Consider the following 25,899-nt stretch of genomic DNA (forward strand, 5'->3'; position numbering starts at 1 on the left):
ATTCCCTAGAACAGCAGCACCTACAATAACCCTGAAGGGCCCTAAGAGATTCTGACCAGTAAGAAACAGTAATTGTTACCTAGGCAATATCATGACAAGATTAAAAAGGACAAAACATCTTTTTAAGTCGATAAAACTATGGAGTTTCATCTTTGAGGTCCTTAATACAGTAATGGAAAAGTACCCTGGGTTCTAGTATGATTTCAACATGTAAATACCATGAACTAAAGAGCTAGACAAAATGCAACAAGCTTTAAAATACTAATTATATAAAAAAGAGTAACATGACATAGCATCCAACTGTTCTGCTCTACAGACACAATTTACTGGGAAAGAAAAAAACCTGTGTGTTTTTTTTTTTAAATGGGCAATCTAGTCAATAAGCACTCAATCATTACAAACAACTATTCATTAGTTAACAGTCACTCACACAAAATGTGCTAATATTTAAAAAAAATTTAATGTAAAACTTAAGCTATAACGTCTTACAAAAAGCTTTTCTAAAATATTTTTTGAAGTATTAGCAAAGTTAATAACAATGACTTTATAATCAGATATAACATTACCTTCTCTTCTGAAGTAAACACTAAAAATATCAGATAACTTGTGCATCAATATTTCTGCCATCTGAAGCGCTCCGACTACTATCTTCAAGTCTTGGCTTGATAGCATGGAAGCAATGTGACTAAAAAAAGAAAGCATTTGCACATAAAACTTCGCCTGAATTTGGTCATTATCTTTGGCCATACTATTTAAATTTGAGAGAAAAGTATTTTCACCATGAAAATGCACCTTCAACAAAGTTATGTTTTAAATGCTCATCCTTTACACTTATTGCATTCCTCTGTATTACAGCTATTTATACACAGACACGTAGATGGACAAGTGGGCTGGGAACACATCATGACAATCCATAGCGTTCTGCACATTTTTTTCTGTATTATTACTTCGTAAAATTCTGAAATTGTAGACAAGTGACTTTAAAAATGGCTTTACCATTTTCAACAACACACCTTGAAACCGCATGATTTTTCAGAACATCCTTCAGAAGTTCGGCATCCGCAAAATAAATTATCCTAAGAATTGCTCTAAGGCACTTATGTCTGACCGCAGGTCCTGCTGAGGAACTATACACCTCATAAAGAACACCAAATAACGTCTTAATAAAAGACTTAGCCAGCTCCGGATCCTCTTTCATAAGCTGTGCTCGAGCATCATCCTTCTTTAACTCTGAGTATCCACCTGTTATTGAAAAAATATATAATCCTGAGTGACTAAATTAAAAAAAAAAGGGCAATAAAGCATTCAAGCCAATGCAGTATCAGACATGCCCGTAAACTCTCCTCCCCCCCCCCCCAAAAGCAAAAGCTAACCAAATGAGGTTTCCTAGTGTGGTGGGATCCTCATTAGGGCAAAGTTGGGCCAGTCAGAAAAACTGCTGAGCATTCTGACCAGCTACAAACAGTCCACAAAATAGGGGGTGTTCAGTATTAACCAAGTAAACTCGCAGTAATAACTAAGTTCAAAAAATGGTATTGTGCTAAATGGTAAAATATATTTATATATGTGTAAATATAACATTTTAAAAGGTTTACCACACTGCTGAGGGGATAAGCTTACAGGAAAAAGTAACAATGACAAGCTCTCAATCAGGTACTGGCAAAGTATGCTCTTCAACGCAACTCTAGTTTACACTTATTTCTGAAGAAAAGCTTTACTGGAACACATCCTTGTATGTTTGTTCACATTTGCTACTTGGGGCAGTTTTAGGGCTTCAAGGACAGTTTGAATACAGGAACATGAATGACCTGGCAAAATCTGTAATACTTATTATATGGTGCTTTTCAGAAAAATTTCTGAACTGTACTCTAGACTTAACTTCCAAAGCAATTGACTAAATCTCAAAGGAGTAAAGAAGATGTCAAAAACCTAAGGTGGAGAGAAAAAAAAAAATCACTCATGTGTTGTTGTTAAAAGAATTCTGGAAAAAAAGATATAAAATAAAAGACTGAAAAGAACTGATCTAATGGAGGGATGAATCCAAAGGCAGAATGGAGGTAAGAAGGCTGAATAACCAGGGACATCACTTAAGTAGACGCGACAGAGATTAAACTTAAAATATGAAGTCTTATTCAGCGGTTAAGACACATGACTCAGAAGGAAAAATTTGCAGGCACTGTAGCATAGTAGGTTAAGCCTCCAGTGAGCCTTTGGCATCCACTCCAAGTCCTGGCTGCTCCAGCTTCTGATCCAGCACCTGCTTATGCACCTGGGAAAGCAGTGGAAGACAGTTCAAGTTCTTGGATCCCTGCACCCATGTGGGAGATCTGGAGGGGGTTCCAGGTTCCTGGTTTTGGATCAGCCCATTGCAGCCATTTGTGTTTTGAACCAGAAGATGGAAGATCTCTGTCTATCTCTGCAAATCTGCCTTTCAAATATAAATGAATGAAGAAATAAAACAAATGAAAAAGAAAAGTTTTTTAAAAGTAAAAGAAGAAAAACTTAGTGTATCATGCAAGTGTCTTAAGCTCAATACGTCAATGAAACAATTATTTATCTGGCAAATAGGAAGTTGTACTCCCATTTAAAAAACACAACACTATTTGAACTCAAAAGTTACTTACTAGTGTTAGTATTGGCTAAGGGGTTAGATTTTCTCTGAATGGCACGTGCTGTTCCCGTATCCTCATTGATTTGCTGCATAGAATTAAAATCAATAGTATAAACTCGTCCCAGAGTGGACAAGCTTATCTCATCCTCACCGACCTGATGGGCTGCCTGAGAGCAAAGAGAGAGAAACCTTGAATATAAACATGGAGAAATTCATTACCTTCAGACACAGCGGGAACCCTCCATAGATGCTACCTTCAGATTTCAAAGTTTTGGATGGCAAAGTAAAAGGCAAAACTCACTCAATGTATTTTCTAATTAAGTAAAAACATGCACCTATCAGGGGCCCTTTGGTGTAATTTCAGATAAATCTGCGATGAAACATTCAAATAGTATCACTGACATGAACACAACAATATTTGTAGTAAGAAAACTTTTAAGACACTGCTAATTGTAAAATGAACTATTACCATAATCTGTTTCATCGCTCTTAAAACATTTAAATGACAGTCTCTGAGCAATCCACAAAAAAAAAAAAAAAAAAAAAAAAAAAAAAAAAAAAAAAAAAAACCCTACAAAATTATCCTTAGATAAAAAAAGAAACCTGGATACTTAAACTGTGGTATAAGACAGACAGGAAAATTAACTGGAACTAGGTTCACTGCCAAGGATGCGTGAACTAAAAAGAACTTACAATAATGTGGGACAGTCTAACACACACTGTTTGATTTTAGATATACTATACAGTAACAAAATAGTCATTCTTCCAATGTAGGCTGACTCATGATGAAGAGCAGACAGGATTCTCAGAAAACAGAAGCTAGTATAGTGAAGACATCACTAAGAAAACGCTTAAAAAACAAAAACAAAACAACAACAAAAAACAGTTCAGAGATGGACAATATGACCATTGAGCAAGTCGGGCCTACTCATGTACCTAAGGCTACAATGCACTAAAGATCACAGACAACGTCCTAAGAAAAGACGGCAGACTGTATATGTAGATTTCTTCACAAAAACTCTTGATCTTCTAAGTTGTGTGACTTAAATTTCTTTTAAAAGTTCATTTTCTGAACTGTGATGGTCTAGAAAAATTCCAAACATAGAAAATAGAGTTATCTTACACATTTAAAATACTAATAAATGCTGCATGGCATCTCAACACTTCCCAAGCCAGGACATATATTTGGCTGATCTGACAATTAAAAAAATTTCCTACACCTAAGTATGAAAATAAATGGGGCCAGAGGTGTGGCCCAGTTGTCTGGATAGCCACCTGCGACAATGGCATTCCAACACAAAACACTGGGTCCTGGCTGCAATACTCCACTCCAGCTCCTGCTAATGTGCCTGCTCAAAGTGGAAGGTGGCACCCACTAGGGAGGCCCAGCTGGAGTTTCAGACTGTGCTCACTCAGTGCTGGCTGCTGCAAATACTTGGGAGGTGACCAGTAAATGGAAAATCGAATAATTCTTCTTCCTCTCTCTCTGTAGTGCTCCTTTGAATTCTGCCTTTTAAACGAATCAACCTTTTTACAAAAATCACATATAAAACTGCCACAGAATATTGCCATTTACATTTTGATAAATTTACTTTGCTGAGTTTCTAAATGAATCATACATATCTCATGAGCACACACATGCATCACAATTTAGAGCTCAGTATTTATTTCAAAGCTTTTGCTCTTAGAAAATATTGAGCAGCATATAAAACTGTGCTTTGGGGCAGACCTCTTTTGATAGAAAGTACGAAAATTTTGGAAACATGCAGTCTTTTAATGTTTCCTTTCACAGATAAGGAAACTGTGGAAAAACATATAAATTACTTGCTCCAAGTCAATCGGGAAGTTAGCAGCAGAAGCAGGACTACAACCCCATGCTTTCTGGCCTCTATAGAAATGAGGACCTTCTTCTCAGAAGACAAAATGAGAGTCTTGGGTTAATTCAAAACTGAGTGTGCTGAAGTATACAAATCCACCTCCCCATTCAGTCCCTACACCCACTCTCCAACAAGGTAGATACATTTAAACGGTACGATGAAACTACTACCTCAATGATCCGGCTGTCAATCCTGTTATAGGGATGCCAGAGGCCCCGGTCATCACGCCACTGCCAGATCGCACCATCTGTGTTCTGCGCGTTCCCCTTCTTCAACATGGTATCAACTGCAAAAATGCCTTCTTTTGGTAAACATGGCATAAGCTCACTGCAAAAAAGTGTAATTATTTTTAATAAGTGGCTTCCTAAATTAGCAGTAAATGTTACACCTATAAAATCAAACAACCAGAGCTGTTTCCAGTCCAACTATTACCAAATCAGAGAGGTCAGTTCATACAGCTCTTGAGGACTACGGGGAACGAGGTCAATCTGCTCTTGACAACTTCCATTGGAGGCACCACACAAGAGGAAGTGAAGCGTTTCTGCAATGTCTGCAAGCCAACCACAGAGAGCAGCACGGTCAGCAGGCCCGGGGCCACTCAGACACCCACCCCCAGGAGGAAAAACAAGAGGTCAAAATAAGCTATCATACAAACACGGAAGAAGCTATCTGTAGCTCACCTGTCTCCTTTTGCAAATTTCACACTGCAATGCTTATATACGTGTGTGTCTATAAACTTTCACAAATAACGGTTATAAATTTCTAGCAATTTCTTAAGATACAGTTTTGTAACTATCAATAATGTGAAATATGGAATTACACATTCAAAATTATTTATATTTAAAAAGAACAAATAGAACAGGTTGAAGCTTCCTTTGAGATATTAAAAAAAAAAAAAAAAAAAACCAGGGCCTGGCACGGTGGCGTAGTGGTTAAGGTCTTTGCATTGCACGCGCCAGGATCAAATACGGACGCCGGTTCTAACCCCAGTGGCCCCGCTTCCCATCCAGCTCCCTGCCTGTGGCCTGGGAAAACAGTCGAGGACGGCCCAAAGCTTTGGGACCCTGCACCCATGTGGGAGACCCGGAAGAGGCTCCTGGCTTCGGACTGGCTCAGCTGCAGTCATTGCGGCTGCTTGGGGAGTGAATCATCAGATGGAAGATCTTCCTCTCTGTATATATCTGCCTTTCCAATAAAAATAAAAAAATAAATCTAAAGAAAAAAAAACACCCAGCAATCTCTACAAAGAATAACTGGCAAAATGCCTACAGAATGCAAAAGAGCTGGGGATATGCATGACACTAAAACAAACAGAAAATTCAAACGCTTAAAGCAACAAATATGTAGCAGCATTTCCCAAACTGGTATTCAGAAACGTGAAAAGAAGAGAAACTGCCTCAAACTCCAAAACAATGCGGGCTATGTAAGGTTTAGAGAGCTTACCATTTTAGGTAATACACTGATTGTTCAAGCAGCTGGACCTCTCCTAGCCATTACTTAGGCAGAAAGAGAGGACAGCACACTGCTAACAGTACTCCTCAGAAGGCGGACCTTAGAAACTCTCACTGCCATCAGAACAATCTTTTCAAAGACCACCATAACAGCACTGTTATTCTAAAGCTTTATATGTGTTAATTTGCCCAGAAAGAGGGAAACTAAATCTAAAACTAAGTTTCCTCCTAATAAAAATGCTGCCTTATTAAGTATACTGCCTTGAGACAATGGAACCCAGGGCTACCTTATCAGTGAATACCATCACTGACGCTCTCAAGGGGACATCATTAGACACTAGAATGATAAATATTAAATCACACAAATTTTCAATCACATAAAAATATGTGTTGGAAATAATAACAAAATATGCATTCTGAAGCTCTATAAAAAAAGCATTCTGGAACCAGATAATCTGTAAGAGAATCTGAAATGGATGCAAAGAACTACCTTATAAGCAAAAGGAATGAGGCAATACAGAGCTCAGAATTCTCCTAAAAAGAAAAGTAATTTTTGGTCCTTAGCTCTAAAACCATGAAGAGTAGGTTGTTCATTTGTTTATTAAGATCTTTAAATTTTATTATTATTGGAAAGTCAGATTTATAGAGAGGAGATACAGAGAAAAAGATCTTTTATCCGCTAGCTCACTCCCAAAGTGACCGCATCGGCCAGAGCTGAGCTGATCCTAAGCCCGCAGCCAAGAGGTTCCTCTGGGTTGGTCTTTCACATGGGTGCAGGGTCCCAAGGCCTTGGCGGTCCTCCACTGCCTTCCCAGGCCACAAGCAGGGAACTGGAACGGAAGTGGAGAATCTGGGACACAAACTGGCACCCATATGGGATCCCAGCACTTGCAAGGTTATGACTTCAGCCACTAGGCTCTGGCACTAGGCTCGAATAATAGGTTTTTAACCTGTATGTTGGAAACTTATCGTTCCAATACATATTAATTACATATTAACATTTTCCAGCTTGGCTATTCCATACATGTGTTGGCAGTAATGCTCTTTTGCTTGCTTGCCTTACAATGACTCTTACAACAAATTAATGAGGAACAAGCAAACCTCTGTTTTAAGGTAGAATGACAGAAAAAAAAAAAAAGCACTTACTTTGCTTCATTAGTTGAACTGCTAAAGTCGGACAGTTGGAACACATCAGAGAAAACATTCGAACCACCATGATAAACATCCCAGAACTCAAGATGGGTGGAGTCACCACCAACAGCTGTTGAACATTTGTGAGCAAATCTTTGGAGGCAACCTGCTGGAGTAAATTCTTTAAAAACACAAGGAAAAAACAACTGTAATGAAATTACTGCATAAAGAAAATTATTCTGAAATTCAACAACTTAATAAAAAATACTACCTCTTACCTCCTCATGCTGGAAATTGTCCACAAGACGCGCAAAACAAAGGCAAGTGCTTTCCACTGACTTTTTGTCCTATTTTGTAAAAGGAAAAAAAGTTTATCAATATTAGTCATTCTTTATTCTTGTGCATCAGTGTCTTATTATCTAGTCCCAAATTCTCTAACTCACTCAGCAATGTTAGCTTGAAGAGCAAGGAGTTTAAACAAAATACATTTAGTAATATCAAAATTTCAAAGCAATTACCAAAGAATTACCTCTATCCTCCATGGAAAACCTTGCAGGAAAAGCAAAATTAAACACACAGAAAATGACAAACATTGCACTTTCGTGATCTCAACACCTGAACAAAACTGACACCAAAGATAAATATCCTTCCATTTAAAAGCATCCAGGTAGAAATGTTTAAACATGTATACACTAAAAAGTTGACACTGATGATATATGGTTATGTGATTCAGAGATATACAGGCATGTGAGCCATCTGTTGGCTTCAGATTCACCAGTGTGTCCTAGACTCAATCCCCCATGGACTTAGACAATGGTATGGAAGACGTGGCATCATGCTTAAGTCCTGGTGTCCCAGCTCCCTGCTAACGCACCTGCGAAAGCACCCGAGAATTGCTGAAATGCTCAGACTCCTGTCTTCCAATGGGAGACTTGGATGGGTTCCCCATTTTGACCTGGCCCAGTCCCAGTCATGGTGGCCATTTGGGTAGTGAACCATTAGAGGGACGATTGCTCCATTTCTCACTCTCTTCCTCAACTTTATCACTTTCTCTTTCAAACAAATTACCCAACATTTAAAAAGAACAGCATAGATTTGTTATGTGTGTCCTGTGCGTGTACATATTAAAAGAATACACTAGAAGGAGCCAGTGCCATAACACAGTAAGCTAAGCCTCTGCTTGAGGCAGCAGCAACCCATGCAAGAACTGGTTTGGGTCCCAGTTGTTCCACTTCTGAATCTGCTCTCCCTGCTTGTGGCCCAGGAAAGCAGAGCAGGATCGCTCACTGGGTCCCTGCACCCACGAGAAAGACACAGAAGCTCCTGGCACAGCCATGATCGACCTAGCTCTAGCCATTTCAGCCATTTGTGGAGTGAACCACAAGATGGAAGATCTGTCTTTCCTCTGCCTTTCAAATGAAAATGAAATCAACCTTCAAATAAACAAAACCAAAACCAAAAAAGCTAGAGTTTTTCAGAAAACCAGGAAAAGGTCTCCAGGGAAAAAAAAACAAAAAAACAAAAACAACACTTCAAAGGAAAACAGTAGTTTCTTTGAGACTACAGTAGAAATAATCCTAATAAAAAGGATTTTATAAAATAATGTATATAATGATAACAAAAACTGTTTTACTGCCTCATGTGATCTTGCTTTTTAATTTTTAAGTAAACGTTAAATGTAAACATTATTTCTATAAAAATAATTCAATTATAAAAGGCCAACATCTCTGATGCCACTATGACTTCTAGAAATGTGCTACAAAGAGTACACAGATATGAAATCTCTGACTTTGTTATAGTTTTAAGAGCATCATATGGAACTACTTGTCACAATAAACAAGAGAACATATTTTTAGTCCAAGAAAGGAAACTGTATCTTAAGTCAAATATATTTTAAAACTTCACTAACAAAAATGAATAGCATTACTTTGTTTCAATCATTTTAAAAGAAAAATATTTTGGGGTGGCTTAATGATCATTATCTATGTTATATTAAAACCCTTATCTGTATATCCCTATATAGCTAATTTCCCCTTTTGTAAGACACAAGCACTGGTATAAGGCCCACCCTAACACGTCTAGAAAAGCATCAGAAGATGGCCCCATCCTGGGATCCTTGCCACACACATGAGATCAGAACTGAGCTCCAGACTCCTGACTTCCCCTTGGTCCAGCTTTACCACTGTGGCCATTTCAGCCTCATTTAACCTGAACCTAGTTCAAGATGGTTTATGACTGGATAACACAGAAGAAAGTATGCAAGAGCCTTCCAATAAGATATCTTATTCAACGTCAGTTAAAATGGTCAATTTTAAAAAGCAATAATAAAAGAGCTTCCTACTTTACCTGATGAGTTAGCCTTTGGGTAAGCAAGGGGAGGGAATCTGCCACAAAATGAAATTCATCTGGTGTGATACTCTGGCAGCAATTGGCTGCAATTGCTAGTGCATTTCTTTGGGCATTGATGCTGAAGAATTCTAGATACAACAAGCAGTCTGCCAAACCACCCTACAATATAGAAAACTGTTAAGATGAAGAAAAATCCCTTTATCAGAAATACAAAAATAAAAACCAACTACTAAGAAGCTTAGGATATCACTAGGAAACAACACCTATCTCAGCACAATCAAGGAGCCAATCTGAGACCCAGCATTGAAAGCAGAACACTCACCGCCTGCAGAATGGCTTTACTGTGTCTCCGTGACAGCATCTCCAAGGCAGTCAAGGCCTGCTCTGCCACATCAATACACTGGATAACTTGCAGCTGCAAACATGTCAATAGTAACTTCAGGTTATCACTGAAGTTCTTATCAAGAAGTCTATCTTCTGCATGAATAAGCACCATCCCTCATAACATGACACGCACAATAGGAAATCAATAATGAACCTCAGTTACATGTACAGTCAAGTTTCCTTCTAATAACTCTAAGATGCTCAATTAACCCAATAACAAAACTTTACATCTTTATATTTAAAATATGTGGATTTTATATTAACTTAAAAACACATGTTAAATTTTATAATATAAGCTTATCATATAAAAGTAAATTGTACGTATTACATAAAAAAGGTCCATAAGACAAACCAAAAACAATCTATCATAGTCACATAAAAAATTCCCTTCACCACTGAATTGACTCTTTGATTCTGAGCAAGGCACTCTGTCCTCCGGCGCTGGAAGATGATGCTACAAACAGCTCTTAGCCTCTCTGGAATGCTTCCTAAAGGTGAGACTTGCTCATCAAGTGCTAAGCTCTTTTTTGAAACATACAGATGTGAGCATTACTGCCGGGGTCCGTGTGATGGATGTGGCAAACAGGAAGGTGTGAGGAGCATTGCTTCCATTACAGGCAAGGCTGCGAAGGAACCCCCCGCTGAGTAAGGCTTCCGTGGGACCTTGCTTTGATCACCTGAATGCAGCCCGCTTTCCATTGCCGGGACACCGGACTTCCCCAATGAGTTTTCAGTAATCTGCCTAGGCATTGTCTGCCCCTGTGGAGTTAACAGTTGATGTATGATATGGTATCTGTGCGAGCTTGGAAGTTGATGTTACGCTTTTAGCATAAAGGTTTTTACCTACTGCTGCTACAGCTGCCCCCATTCACCATATGCTAATCAAGGGTGCTAACCCTCCAGGTGCTGGGGAATCTATTCTTTTCTCTCTCTCTTTGATCTTTTGGGTCCTCCCTTAGCTGATTCAAGAGGTATGTGTTACTGGTTGAGCTTGCCTTAGGTGAGACAAACGGCAGAATTATCTTTAGCAACACCCATTTGATCATGACGTAAAAAGTCTGAGCCAGAGTTTGACTGACTGTATAAATAAAGCGGATGGCTTTATTGCATAGTCCACTATCATCATGGAATCCTAGTGGTCCGTCTCTTTCTGCGCCTCATCCACGCACCCTTCCAGAGTTCCGAAACCCAGGCTGGAGCTGGACTCCGGCACATCACCATTATATAAATTATGGAAAAATTAAAACTAAGCTGATTTTATAAATGATCTATTAGCTGCAACTTCATTAGTCTGTTAACATAAAATATTTTTCCAGAATCCTAGATTAAAACAGATTTTGGAAGCTAGAATTTCAAAATTCAAATGTTGATTCCACATGTCTAATTTTGGACGAGCTGAGCAAAGACAGAGTTGCCTTTATTTTTCCTTTCATTTGAGAAGCAGATTCAGACAGCATGCAAAGTCAAAACAAACACTCCATTCTTCCCAGTTAACTCCCCAATGCCTCACAGGGCCAGGACTGGGCCAAGCAGGAGCTGGAAGTCAGAAACTCAATCCAAGTCTCCCCAAAAGATGGCAGAGCCCCAAAGTCAGTAATCACCTGCTGCCTCCCAGGATAGCACTGACAGCGATTGGGAATGGGGAGCTGGAAGTGGAGAAGTGGAGAAGCAGTTCAGGTCCTCCCATACGGGACACAGGCACCTGCTCTGCTGAGCCCAAGCCCACTCTGAATTACCTTTTCTAAGAAGACAGGAATAGCATCTACAACCACGGCAGAGGATCGAGGAAGTGCTTCCATCATGTATGTTAAGGCTCGACAAGCATGGTTCATCTAGAAAACAAGCATACTTACTTCATAGAAACTCAAAATGTACATTTTAGCATGTTTCAAAAAGTATCCATTTATACTTACAATATCAAAATTATGTTCCATCTGCAATAATGTTATCTGTTAAAAAAGATAAAAAGTTTATGTTATATAGAAGCTATATTCTTAAAGCAAAGCCCTGAATTTATTTCTTCTTTTCTTAGTTTTGCTGGAATGTAAAGCATTATGAAAAACTTATCACCAAAAAATAAAATCAAGATAAAATCTACCCAGCATATGTAAGAAACAATTACTTTCAGGATGGCTCTTCTCCTGGCTCTTTGGATCCAACGTATGCTGCCGGAAAACGAGCAGTTCATGATCCAAGTCAGAAGCACAGTTTTTCTGCTATCTGCAAGCAAGCTTTCTGGTGTTTCTAAAAGCTTTCAGAAGCCCTTCATCACACTGGTGAGAACTCACCTGTGTCAATACACACTTTCCTAAGTAAGTGAGGAGGGACAACAATACACTGACAGTTGCTGAACCAGCAACAGTCAGCACATACACAGGTCAATGCATTTTAAACACAAGACTGATCATGCACCAGAAACTGAATTGTAAGACAAAATAATATAACGACTCCAGACTCCAGTAATTCAAAGGGCTCAAAGAATGGAATTAAGTAATGTTACTTTGGGTCAAAATATTTGGAATTCATGCAGTTGTTTTCATAGTGAAATTTTTTCACAAACCTTCCAAGGACCCCTCTTACTCGTAAGTGAATTTAAATATCCTGATCTTAACATTATTTTAGAAATCAAATCAATCAGATTTCAGCCACATCACTTAAAGAAAAAGGAAAAATTGACAAAGTTACACATTCCTAAAGTAGCTGTATTCATCAAAGGTTCCATTTTAAAGCCTCTACACCTCAATGGCAGAGCAAGGCAGAGAAGGAGAGAAAAAAAAGGAGGGAGAGGGAGAAGGGGACACAAGAGTGACACAAGAGGGAGAAGTGGTCCAAACAGGCAACACTGGGCCAGACTGAAGGCAGGAGCCTCTCCCAGGCATCCCATTAGGGTCTTGCAAATGTGGGCCATCCTCCATTACTTTTTCAGATGCATTAGTAGTGAGCCAGATTAGAATTGCAGTAGCCAGTACTTGGAACAATGCCCATACAGGATGTAGGTATTATAGCCACCATCTTTAACAGCTATGTCACAACACCAGCCCAGAAGTTATCCATCTCAAGGAAATGATAATCACTCACTGTTTTAAGTTAAATGGAAATGTTTTAATGAACGGAATTTGCCCTTCAATTAAATGTCTAATATAGTGGCTAGCGTTGTGGCACAGCAAACTGATCCAGTGCCTTCCGGGCTGATCCTAAGGGTGTGCTGGGTTTGAGACAAGACTCTTCTGCTCCGACCCAGCTTCCCAGAACCCACAGGGGAGACTGGGATGAATTCCTAATCAAGGTGTTGCCTTGGTCCAGACTTGATTATTGCTGCAATCTGGGGGGTAGACTCTTCTCTGCATCAACTAGAGAATTGAATTGTGTCAGCATTTCTGCGTACACAAATGGCTTCCCCATTTAAGAACTGCATTTTAACTATAGACAGTATAAGGTAAGCGCAGCTCTTCACATTTTAATTAACAGAAAGTCTAAATTCACATAATGAAAGCCACTTCTTAAACCAATCAGCAATCTGAGATTGGATTTCGGTAAAGCAAAATCTAAAAACTGTGAAGACTAACAGTATTTTGATGAAACATGCCAATCTGTAACGAGAATGGAGTGAAAGAGAATTATGTGCTTTTATTATTTGTAGGTCTGAGTGACAGAAAATGACTAAACTGTCCTATGCTTTAACAACCTTCACAAAACCAGACCTCCTTACAATAACCAGAATGAAGATTATGCCATCTGATATCTCACAGGGCATAAAATTTCCCATTGTTATCAAATAAGACAATCTGATATATTAACTACAGTTTTGTTTTTTTTTTTTTTTTAGATTTTATTTTTATCAGAAAGGCAGATATACAGCGAGGAGGAGGAGACAAGAAAGGGAGATCTTTTGTCCGATGACTCACTCCCCAAGCCAGGAACCAGGAGCCTCTTTCTAGTCTCCCACGTGGGTGCAGGGTCACAAGGCCCCATGGCCATCCTTAGCTGCTTTCCCAGGACACAAGCAGGGAGCCTGATGGGAAGTGGGACTGCTGAAATTAGATCCGGTGCCCATATGGGATTCGGGTGCATTCAAGGTGAGGACTTTATCTGCTAGGCCATTGCGCTAGGCCCTACATTTTCATTTTTGACACTTTCACTGGGTATGTTAAAACATGTTATTTTAATGTTGCAAACAAAACATTCAATAACTATAATCATAATTATTAACTTTTGTTAGTTTGATTCAGACTTAAGTTTTATTCTTACAGCCAGTTTCTCCAATTTTGCAGAAAAACATTGACAAGTCTCTATTTAAAAATTATAAAATTGATAAAGGGCCTACATTTGAGAATACCAGTTTGTCCTGTTGTTTTTACATGCAAAAGTGTAAAAACAATTCAGATGTAAATATATATCAAAGTAGCAGTTCAGCTCACATGTACATTGAAGAATAATTGAAATGCATATTTTTGCTGCTCCTGACCTTCCTTTCTTTTGCTTACGATAAAACCTTTTAAGCTGGAATGATCCACAATGTTTATGGACTGCTCTGCCCCAATACCAAAGCTTTTTTTTTTTTAACCAAAGCTTTCTGATCCACACAGAAAAACCAAGGTGAGTTGCTTCTACAATTTCCCAGTGGCTTAGTAGGGAAGTGTAATCATTTTTATAGTAAGAATTAAGGTGAATAATGTAAAACCAATTACATTTAAGTATGAAAGATCAGATGCCAATCCATCAAAAAATGGCTCAGAAACATTTACGAACCCATCATTAGTAATTACATTATCTATGCATGTGAAAATAAAAACACTAAGCCATACAGTCCAATCGTAATTCTATTCATTTCTAAAGTCATAATAACCATACATACACTCAAAGAGCAAGAAAGGTAAAACAAGGGGGAAAACGTATGCCTACCAAAGCTGGAACAACACTCTTGACAGGAAATCCTCCCAGTGTCTCCTCATTTCCCATGACCAACAACTGACACATTTCAATAACTGCCTGGAGCTGCTGACTTTCGTCACTTGCTTGCAGTCCTTGCAGAAGCTGCTGGGCCTTAGAACCTTCACAGAAAGGAAATAATCACGTTTAAATTTCTGAGAAAATTATCACTAGGTAGTAAGATGTGACTCCCTGCTTTGGTCTCTAATTAAAAGACTGATCTACACCAGGGTCAAGATACACTGCTAACACATACAACAAACAGAGCTAAATTAGCTGGATCTGCTCTGTCTTAATGCAACCCAGTGACTTATCTATCTCTTTAAAAAATATTTCAGCCATAAAATTAAAATTAAAATATCCACAAAATTAATATACAACTAATAATTCTAACATGCTTGTTTTAAAGTCACAGAGTAAGAAAAAACTTGGTACAATGAACACACATTAAACAATGGTGGTCTTCATGGCTTCTCATTTAAGGGAATGGATAGTGATGGTGTAACAGACTAACATATTCAGATGTGAAGATACAATGCAGTGTGCATCTCTATGTCCAGATCAAAGATGGACTCCCAACGACACTGTTGGACATATCTAGACAATGGGATACTGGACTGTCTGACATTGTCTGTACCACAAATGTCAGGGCACACTTAAATAACAGACTGATGGACTTAACGACTGCTCATAAAGGACTGTACTATTGTGATAATATGGAGAAAATCACTCAGGGGGTGGGAATTTAGAGAGGGAGCAGGGAAATCACAGACCCTACGGAACTGTACCATAAAATTCAAAATTAAAGAAAAAAATTAAGGCCAGGAAAAAAAAAAAGTCAGCTTCCACAGGAAATGCAACACTAAATATTTGTGCTATGATAAATGGAATGTATGTAAATGAGGAAAGAGCAAGAAAATAAAGACAAATGATAATATCCTGATCAAAACAATAGTATAAATGCAGCAAAATTATACGAATTTACATCTTCTCATGTCCTGTGCAGGTGCTGAGTACAAGAGTACTTACTTCTAAGACACAATTATGTTACCCAAACAATTGAAAAACACCAAGATTCACCCCCACAAGAAAATAAACTGACATTAAAATGAAGAAATTCAAAAGGTGAAGTCTGTAAACTTGTTTCCGTTTTCAAAGCCATATTTAATTCAGTCAGTTTTCAGATGTGATGTTATGTTCAAGCATTGTTTTTCTTCTTACACCATGTTCAGCTATTCTGTCTTTAACTTTTCTACTTCAATCCCATGAAGTACTAAAATGGGATTATACTTAGAAACTGTCCATAAATACACACTATGAATTCACTCTAAAACCAAAAATTTTAGTCAAGCTTCTGTAATCTCCTACAAATAAACAGGAGGCTGGCACTGTCCTTTGAAGGGCAGTTTGCTGACTCAGGATACAGAGGAAGGGAGAGATAGCCACAGTGCCCCTGGGAGTCAGAAGAGGCTAAGGCACTGAACTGACACTCCCCACCAGACATTGGTTGAGTACTGGAACCGTGACGATAAACAGGGGCCAAGTAAGCAGCATTAATGAGAGGGAAAACACTCTCCTTCAGTCCCACGCTGTCTATAAGCTGAACTACCACTAGTAAGGGGCCTCAAACACAGAGAACCAGGAACACTAATAGCCTTCAAAGACATCTGCCACCTTCTCAAACTGCTTCATTTGTCAAGTCAGAGGAGTAGGGATTGCCAAGGTTCCCAAACTCCTTACAGACCCACAATGGAGGAATAGTGATGAGCCAAAAGTGAAATGAGTCTTGACAAAATTGCAATGCTGGTCAGAACAAGGTCAAGTTCTTACTGCAGATAAAGTAACTGCCAATGACCTCTTCCATTAAACAGACAAAGAAACAAACTGGTAGCCGATCACCATAGAACTCCTCAGTTCTTTTACACAAAATGTCTGATACATACTCAAGCATAAGTTTATATATGATATTATTTTTAAAAGTGTATTTGATGGCATGTTATCTAGCATACATTAGAAAGGTCAAAGACATCGGTAACACTTCAGAATATCTGAACTTAAACAATGCTGAAATGTATAAATAGCATATTGATTCTATAGAAACATCAATGCTGGATTCCCCCCACAACCCCAAAGTTTAAAGAAACTAAAGACATTATATACCAAAAAGAATTAGCCTAGATTTGTGACTATACTAAAGCCGTATTCTCAGTTATAAACTGAAGCCTCAAGAGTAACTACTGTATCAGCCATTTTATTATTAAAATCTCATAACTCATTAATCTGATGAATAATGACAATTAATTCTGAGCTGATGCCTTTCCTCTCAAGCTCATAACTAATTTATGAGTGAACTTCCATTAAAATACAAAAATCCTAAAACTGGAATCAATGTAAGCAATGCAGTAAGATTCCATAATTGCCGGTGTAAAACCTTTACATCTTTGTAGATCACACTAAACAATTTTCTCTAAAACCCATTTTGTTGTAATGATCCTAGTTCAACAATTAAAAATAAAAACTAAGATCTTACAGTTGCTCTCAGACAAAATGCAAAGGCCCATTTTTAAAAACTGGTTGAAATCCATTAAAAACTCCTTTATCACCAGATAGCCAGCCAAAACAACAGTTTCCTAATCAGTACAGGATTTTAGGAAAGGAAAAACTTTAGAAGTAGTCACTTACTAGCTCCGCTGCCAATCGTTCTATGGAAAAGTTGTGACATCCGAGGACCAAGAGGACCAAACAGGTGAGGAGGAAGACCCCTGGCCTCTAATAAAGCTAAAGGAGAAAGAAGTGTGGAGAGAGTGGTTGATTCAATGCAATTGATTTAAGCATCTAATTCTTCTGACATTATGTACTTTTACTCAGTGACACTTTCCAATCTGAATATCAACAGAATCTGTTAAATTTTCTAGACCATTCTAACATATTAGCACAATTAATATAAATTAAAATATACATGTGCCAGTTCCAAGTACTCCAGGGGTTTATGGAAAGATTAACCATCAGTGCAGTAATAATGGCATAAACAGCCCAATAAATATTTCAGTGCAAATATTTACTTTGAAGAAATCACATGTTAATTTACACATGCTCTCTTTTCCCTGTTATATCCCAATCAGGTACTGTTAGGACACCCTCTAATAACATACACAGTACAAAACACTGTTAACTCCTAAAAAGAAATGCTGGAAAAAAATGCCATTTGTGTATGAACATTTTTAGTGTAAGAGATAGTCTTAAGTTCTCACAAAAGCATCAAAGCAATGACACTATACAAATGTTTCTTCTAAGTCTCACAACAGAAATCTATTTTAAATCAATCACAAAATTGAAATGCATACCCTCTTGCTTCTAAATCATCGATATATAGGCTAAAAATCATGCACAGCTGACATCAGTGAACTATCAGTTAACAGAATATATTAAGCGAACAATTTTTGAAGGTGTTTATTATTAAATCAACTGTACAGAAAATCACAAGGAAAACTACACTTTTAACACAAAAAAAGCTCGCAGAAGTCTGGAAAACTGGAGTGTTCATCTTAGAGGCAAAAATTTTGAAATCAGCAAATACGAGAAGTCTTCAAAAGTTGGTGGGAAATGCATTTTGTGAAAAAGCAATACATGGATTTCAAGATCTTTAGTACCATAACACATCTAAATTTATCTCCATTTTCTAATAACTTCTTCAAAGTACTCATGTATAAGAGTTCCTCTAAAATGAAAAAGCAATTTATAGCTCATCTTCTAACTCCAAATCATCTCTGAGAGAAGCCTTTCTTAAGTGTGGACACTACCAGATTATGTTTCAAACATTTTCTGAACTAATTTCCATAAACAGTAGTAACAGACAGCCTTGCAGGCTCAGTAAATGTTTACCTTGCAATCGCCCCATCTCGGAATCATCAGATTCACTCTCCCCAGAGGTGGCCATGCCAACAGCCCCTGCAACAGAACTAGAGGCTGGGGCAGTGGGACACAAGGTTAGCAATAGGAGACAAACAATTTAAATCTACCATTACCAAAGTTTCACGGAATATAGTGAATAAAGGCAATTTGCTTGTCTTCCTTCCTACTGCACACTCAGTTTTTGTATTATAGACCTCATCCAAACTGCTTTGATATCACAACAAGGGTTGGTGTTGTGGCATAATAAGCTGAGGTTTGTGACACAAGCATGGGAATACAGGTAAGTGGTGGCTGATCCCCCTTACTGCTAATGGGACTTGGAAAGAAGAGATGGCCCAAGTGCATAGGTTACTGACACCCCTGTGGGATAACAGGATCAAGTTTTGAGCTCCTGGTTTCAGGGAAGCATAGCCCTGGCCACTACGGCCATCTCCCAAACCCCTACCAGCCTCTGTCTCTGCCACTTTGCCTTTAAAATAAATTGCTTTTTTTTTTTTTTCTTTTAAAGATTTACTAATTTTTATTTTAAGGCAGATCTACATAGAGAAGAGGACAGGGAGAGAAATCTTCCATCCTCTGGTTCACGCACTAAACAGCTGTAACAGCCAGAGACGAGCTGAACTGACTTGAAGGTGGGAGTCAGGAGCTTCTGAGCCTTCCACATGGGTGCAGACCCAAGGACTTGCACCTTTCTCCACTGCTTTCTCAGGGCATAAGCAGAGACCTGCATCAGATGTGAAGCAGCCAGGACTCAAATCAGCATGCATATGCCACTAGCCTTTAACGCCACTGTGTCAGCCCCAAATAAATCTTAAATAAGTGGTCAGCACTGCGGTGTAGAACATTAAGCCTCCATGTGCAACACCACCATCTCCTATGGGGGCTGGTTCAAGTTCCAGTTACTCCCCTTCCAATCCAGGTATCTGCTAATGTGTCTGGAAGTAATATAAAGAGGCACAAATGCTGGGGTCCCAGCTTCGAACAGGTCCAACTCTGGCCACAGCAGCCATTTGGGGAGTGACAGACAGACATCAGAAATCTGCATATTTTGCTACCTAACAGTGCCTTTCAAACATATAAGCAAACATTTTTAAAAACTAAAATAAGCATTTAAAAAAACAATTCTTGCATTTTGTTACTGAACAAATGGTTCTGACAGATTCCTCATGACTCTGAAGTCATTCTTGAATTCAATCCCGACTCCTCTAGAGAGCTAAGATATTACGATATTTAACGCCCTAAGCAGACATTCTATGGATATGTAACTTTTTTTTCTGCTATATTCCTAGATGGAAGTCTTAACACAATCAGTTATCTATTTTCTCTGATTTCAAGAGCAGGAAAAGACTTTACCTTTTATTCTAGGACAAAATACTCAGTTAATACATGACAGCTAAAATTGTGAATTGTTATTCTGAGGTATGAAAAAGAGGACAACTGAGAGGTTTAAAGTAGTGTAGGCAGTGGGGCCAGTGCCACTGGACATACATATTGCCTGCATTCCAGGAGTGCAGACCTGTATTCCAGCTGCTTTACTTGTGATCCAGTTCCCGGCTGATGTGCCTGGGAAAGCAGCAGAGAGAGTACGGTCCAAGCACCTGACCCCTGCACCCACACAGAGACCCAGAAGCAGCTCTGGATACCTGGTTCACTCTGGTCAATTGGGGAGTGGGGTTTAAAAAAAAGAATGCAAGCCAGATAGATCATTTCTGTCACTACTTACTGTTTTAAGAGGTTCATGAGTAACATGAATTTAAGAATTTTTCAACAGAAATTTAACATTATGCTAGCCACAAACTATACTTCCATGCTTTCATATTATCTTTGTCTATGCATCAGCAACTATTTTCTCTTTACAGATTTTTTTTAATTTTTAGAAAAATCTGATTTTATAAATTGGTCAGTAAAGCATGGGTCAAAGGCCAAATCTAATCCTCCACAATATTTTAAACAAGTTGCATGTTCAAGCTGTGCACAAACACTGTTATGTATTGTTGTCACCAATACTGAATCAATACTGCTAAAATGAATTCTTTCAAAGCGCTTCGAGACATGCGGAGAGCAAATAACAAGATATTAAAAAATGAAATAGTTGGACATTTTTTAAAAGCTAGCTCTAAAATCACACATTAAGAAATAAACAAATGGGGCCCGGTGTAGTGGCCACGTCTTGAACGTGCCGGGATCCCATATCGGTGCCGGTTCTAATCCTGGCAGCCCCTCTTCCCATCCAGCTCCATGCTTGTGGCCTGACAAAGCACTTGAGAACAGCCCAAAGCTCCCTGCTTGTAGCCTGGGAAAGCAGTCGAGGACAACGCAAAGCCTTGGGACCCTGCACCTGCATAGGAGACCTGGAGCAGGTTCCTGGTTTCTGGCTTTGGATTGGCACAGCACCAGCCATTGCAATCACTTGGGGAATCAATCATCGAACGGAAGATCTTCCTCTCTGTCTCTCCTCCTCTCTGTATATGACTTTGCAATAAAAATTAAAAAAAAAAAAACCTTCAAAAAAAAGGGTAAAAATAAATAAATGAACATCAAAAAGCCCACTTAAAGCAATGCGGATTTTTTCAATGTATATTCATTAAAGGATATCCTGGGACTGCCTTAACATATTCTATAAGACTACAACCACTAAAGGGATCCTCAAGGCATGTGTGGTGGCACAACAGGCTAAACTGCTATTTAGGAAACCAGCAACCCATATCTTAGTGCCTACAGAATGGGAAGCAGTTTATGCTGGTCAAAATACATGGGGCCTGGATGCCATCTGTAATTTCCGATTCCTGGCTTTGGCTGCTGTAGACATTAGGGATGGTTCAGACAAAGTAAGATTCATCTCTCCATCTGGCTTTCATTCTTTCAAACAAACAAACAAAAAGCTTATAAAATACTGTTTTGTTAGACTCAGCTGCATCACAGCCTAAAACTTAGAAATTTGCCTCTTATAGAGGGTCACAGACTGGCTGTCACCTCCAACAATCCCAAAGTCCAGAAGGGCTGTCCATTACTGGGATGGACTGGTTGCTGCATGGCTCCTGAGGCTGCCTTGTCAATCTGCATTCCTGAGCTAAGTTAGGAGCTTCCCTTGCAACTATGATCCTGACAGATTAGTAAATAAAAATAGAAGGCACAGGTTCATGACCTGACTCCGGGGATGCAAGTTCAAGTCAAGTTAGCATGTATAAATCAAAGTGTGTTTCCTCCCAAAAGCCTCAAGTGCTGCTGGTTTCTTTGGCTTTCCTGTATGTAACACTAAACACACATTATTTTATCAAACATCATAATGAGTATCTCACATGGTTCTGCCAGAAATACAGTCAGACTCAGAATTTGCAAAAGCATACAATCAAATGATTGTACTCCTCAGTAAGTGAAGTCCAGCCTTTAGGGATTACAGAACCACTAAGAGGGTAGGAAAATCTGGCCTTCTTTTCTTTTAACGGTTTATTTTACATGAAAGTCAGAGAGGCAGAAAGAGGAAGAGAGACGGGGGGGTGAGGGAAGAAGACCTTCTACCCATTGACTCACTCACTCCCCTAAAAGCCTCAATGGCTAGAGCTGGACTAGTCCAAAGCCAGGAGCCAGAAGATTCTTTCAGATCCACTTCACAGCATCAGTCCTGATAACTTGGTTTTCAACTGAGGGGAAGGAAGGAAGGGACAGGGCTAAAGGTGCTATGTTTGTTTTCATTCACAGAAAACAGTTGCTAGACACAAAGAGAAGACCCCAGCAGTACACCAGTCCTTCGATGACAAATGTTAAGTAGTTATCCACTGTGGTTCCTTCTGTGTAGGTTTTAGAAAATCATATTCGAACTGTTCAGTCTTTAGTCAGTTTACCCAGGAGTAAAGACAGGAGCTGTGGTCATGCAGGCAAGAGGCATCAACTAAAAAACTGTAGAGAAGGCTTCTCACCACCTGGAATTCGACCACCTGGAGTTGGACCACCAGATTTGTCCCAGGAGTCATAGGTGAAATCCCAGCAACAGAAGTCATCCAACACCAACTTCTCAGTGTCAGTATTCCCTTTTCCCTTAAACCACAGATTCAGTCTAACCACAACATATCTTCACAGTAACATGTGAAATAGTTTACATTATACATTTCCATGAAAAAACCTATTATAAAGTAAAAATGTTTCACAACTGATCCAACCTTTTATACAGAAAGCAAAAATACTATAAAGCTCCTAGAACTAGATTTTACTTGCTAGGAATTGCTAAGGATTCACCAGATGTCTAAGTACAGGAGGCAACAGAATACACACACACTCACATATACATATACAATATACACATACTTAAACTACTTAGTTAACCTGGTACCACAACAGAGGGAGGACCAAAGAAACTGATCACTACCGCAGCCATGTGTTGGCAGTGAAAACCTGGGAAAACAGAGACTCTAAAGTGAACTATATCAAAACCACTTTTCCATTTTTTTTTTTTTATTTTTGACAATCTTTACATAGTTAATTAGGGCACAAAGGTTCAAGGGCTACAGGAAAATGGGTAAGACTATTATTTCCACATTTTTTTTTCCTGTACCTGGGGTAAAGAGGGAGGTAAAGGGAGATATCCCACCCAGTCTCCCACCCATCCCAGGTCCGGGATGTGGGGCATGCTCCGAGGGTATTGCTCAAGTGGTTTTGATAGTTCAACAGTTATGAATTGCTGCCAATCTCACCATTCCAGACACGATGATGGACATAGTCCATTTTAAGAGTCTCCATTGGCCCAGTCCTTCACTGCCAACATATGGCTGAGGTGGTTTTCTGATTTGTCCTGTCCTCTGTCTTTTCATGGTTAGGGTTGAGTCTGGCAGTTTGATTGGGGAGATCCCCAAAGAAATTTTGAGGTGATCCCAGACCTGATTCTTGGGTGTACTTGGAAGCACAGGGCCCGGCACAGACCATTGTCCCAATCAATTGCAATTGCTGGGTTGGTTCTGTTTCTAGCCCTACCTTTCACTGGAACCAATGGGTGTTGCAGTCCAGCCTGGTTCTGCCCAGCACACACTCGGCCCTCACATAAACCAGTGGGAGCTGCAGCCTAGTCGGAGCGAACCACAATAACCCCCACAAGGCCTGCCCCCTGCCCTGGTTCCCATGCTTGCCAGTATGTGCAGCAGACTAGTCCAGTCTGTCCCACATTCCATTCAGCTCTCATACACATCAATGGGCACTGAAGCCTAGTTCAACCTAACCAGCTCCACAATCCAGCCCACACAGATGTTGTTCGGTGCCTTTCTGTCTAGCCTCCCCTGTCCTGGTTTTCATGCTCTCCAGTGGAAATGGTAATCCAACAGGGAGAAGCCCACTATTTCCCTTCTAGGCCACTCCTACTCCCAGATTATGTACTCTCCAGGTGATTTTGGGATTTAACTTGACAGCTTTAGTCTCCAGTGCCAACCTCTACTAGCTGGCGATGCACCAAAGCCCAAGCATCCCTCACCCACTCCAATTTCTGATTGCACTAGTAGAAGTTGTCAGCCCAACCTGGCTTCTCCCTGACCTAGCTCACATGAGGCCCACCGGCATTGTAGCCCTGCCTGGCTGGTCTGCACCCATCCCAGCTCACGGTCTCCAGTGGGAGTAGCCGTCCAGCAGGGGAGCCCTCCACTTTCCCCACCCAGCTCCGCCTCCCTCCGTTCCTGGTTCTCACGTGTGCTATTGGGTGCTGCAGTCACATCTGGTACAGGTCAGCTCACCCTGGCATTCCATAATGTGTACTGGTTTTTGTCGCATCTGAACCTGGCTCGACCCACTCTGTTCTGGTGCTCAGATTCACCAGCAGCTGATGTGAACTGGTTCAGCCTGGTCTGCCCCCGACCCATGCCAAATGTTGCTGGTGGGTAACTTTCCATGGCCTGTTTTGGGCTGTTTCCTCTCATGCTTCATGTGCTCACCTGCAGGGTCTGAGTCCTGTCAGAGGAGTTGCCCAGGCTCCTCCATCAGAATCTCTCCCAATGCCAGATTTCACACAAATCTGTGAGCCAGTCCTACTCAGTTCACCTCCTGTCCTAGCAGGAACAGTGGCCTTTCCTGACTGGCCTTCAACCCATTCTGGTTCTTACTGTTGGATGTTTCAGCCCAGCCACAGCTCGTCCATACTCACATACAGCTCACACATGGCTCAGCAGGGGCAGAGACCTAACCTAGTCCTTCCCACATCTATCCTGGTCCTCCAAAGCACAAGATGGTGCTGGAGTCTAGCCTGGCTTGGTGCCCCCAGTCCCAGTCCACACTTTTGCCAAGGGAGACTGCAGCCATATCCAGGTCGGAACACAGCCCCTATTCCAGCACCCGCACTCCTTGGTGGGAACCAACCAAACTAGGGTGTCCCCTTAGCTCCCCAACTGGGCCTGTTACCAGCCATAGATCACGCGCATGCCAGTGGTTGCTCTGACTCAGCTTAGCTCTGCCCCTCACCTGTCCTGGCCCCTGTCTTAGATGCTGTGGCTTAGTGTCCATGGCTCACGCAGATCAGTAGGTGCAAGAGCTTAGCTCGGCATGACCTGCGTTCCATCCTGATTTCTAATTTTGCTTGTGAGCTAAGGTTTGCTCAGTCCTGCCTGGTACACCCTATTCCATTACCAATGGACACATTACCCAATTGTTGGAGCTACTTTGCCCAGTTTGTCTGACCCCCATGTCTGGACCAAGTGTTCACCAGCGGGAGCTATGACCTACCAGGGGAGTTTCGCGAGTTCCTCCACTTGACCCATTCCCTGACCCAGTTCTCATACACGCCAGTGGGTTTTAGGCCAAGGCCAACTGGAAGTCTGACCTTCCAGTTGGTCTTGTATGAGCTGGTGAACGTTGCAGCCTGGCCCACCCCACACCCTATTTAGGACATACATTCGGATGCTGCTGCCTTAACCAGTCCAGACTGCTGTTGGTTCCTTAACCTGTGAGTGATGGCAGGCTCTTTGGTCACAACTACTTAGTCCATCACCAACCCAACTCCTGAGCTAACCCGTGGGGCTAGCATTTCCACAGGGTTTGGCCCACACATCCCCCTCAGAATCTAAGCCCAGAAACGGTTCTCTTGTGTGCTAGTTAATGTCATGGTCCTGCCTAATGTGACCCATCTCCTGATTCATCATTATGTCAGGTAATAGGATATGATCCTGCTAGACAAGCCCCGAGTCTTAGCTTTTGCATGGACTAGTGTTCGGTGGCCAGCACTGTTCAGTGATTACAAGTTCTACACAGGACTCAAAGGAGGCTGGCATATCAGTCTTATCCATAA

General features: G+C 40.2%; 1 protein-coding gene across 18 annotated transcripts in view; it reads right to left on the bottom strand.

Moving 5' to 3' along the window:
- The window catches only part of TRIP12 (thyroid hormone receptor interactor 12), a 127,537-nt gene that overhangs the window by 34,511 nt on the left and 67,127 nt on the right, over positions 1-25,899 (bottom strand). For 9 of the 18 annotated variants that reach the window (XM_058665088.1, XM_058665086.1, XM_058665085.1 and 6 more), the window contains 14 exons: positions 18,615-18,698; positions 17,415-17,510; positions 14,706-14,854; positions 11,717-11,752; positions 11,540-11,635; positions 9,742-9,834; positions 9,417-9,578; positions 7,349-7,417; positions 7,086-7,251; positions 4,921-5,038; positions 4,656-4,815; positions 2,625-2,778; positions 1,014-1,242; positions 567-685 (listed from right to left, as the gene is read on the bottom strand). In XM_058665088.1, the coding sequence (XP_058521071.1) occupies positions 567-685; positions 1,014-1,242; positions 2,625-2,778; positions 4,656-4,815; positions 4,921-5,038; positions 7,086-7,251; positions 7,349-7,417; positions 9,417-9,578; positions 9,742-9,834; positions 11,540-11,635; positions 11,717-11,752; positions 14,706-14,854; positions 17,415-17,510; positions 18,615-18,698 (1,731 nt within the window). The remainder of the gene's footprint in view (positions 1-566; positions 686-1,013; positions 1,243-2,624; positions 2,779-4,655; positions 4,816-4,920; positions 5,039-7,085; positions 7,252-7,348; positions 7,418-9,416; positions 9,579-9,741; positions 9,835-11,539; positions 11,636-11,716; positions 11,753-14,705; positions 14,855-17,414; positions 17,511-18,614; positions 18,699-25,899) is intronic. The other 9 variants (XM_036493243.2, XM_004576744.3, XM_036493242.2 and 6 more) reach the window with 3 other exon arrangements.

This window comes from Ochotona princeps, chromosome 5, assembly GCF_030435755.1.
Source record: "Ochotona princeps isolate mOchPri1 chromosome 5, mOchPri1.hap1, whole genome shotgun sequence".
Classification (NCBI taxonomy): domain Eukaryota; kingdom Metazoa; phylum Chordata; class Mammalia; order Lagomorpha; family Ochotonidae; genus Ochotona; species Ochotona princeps.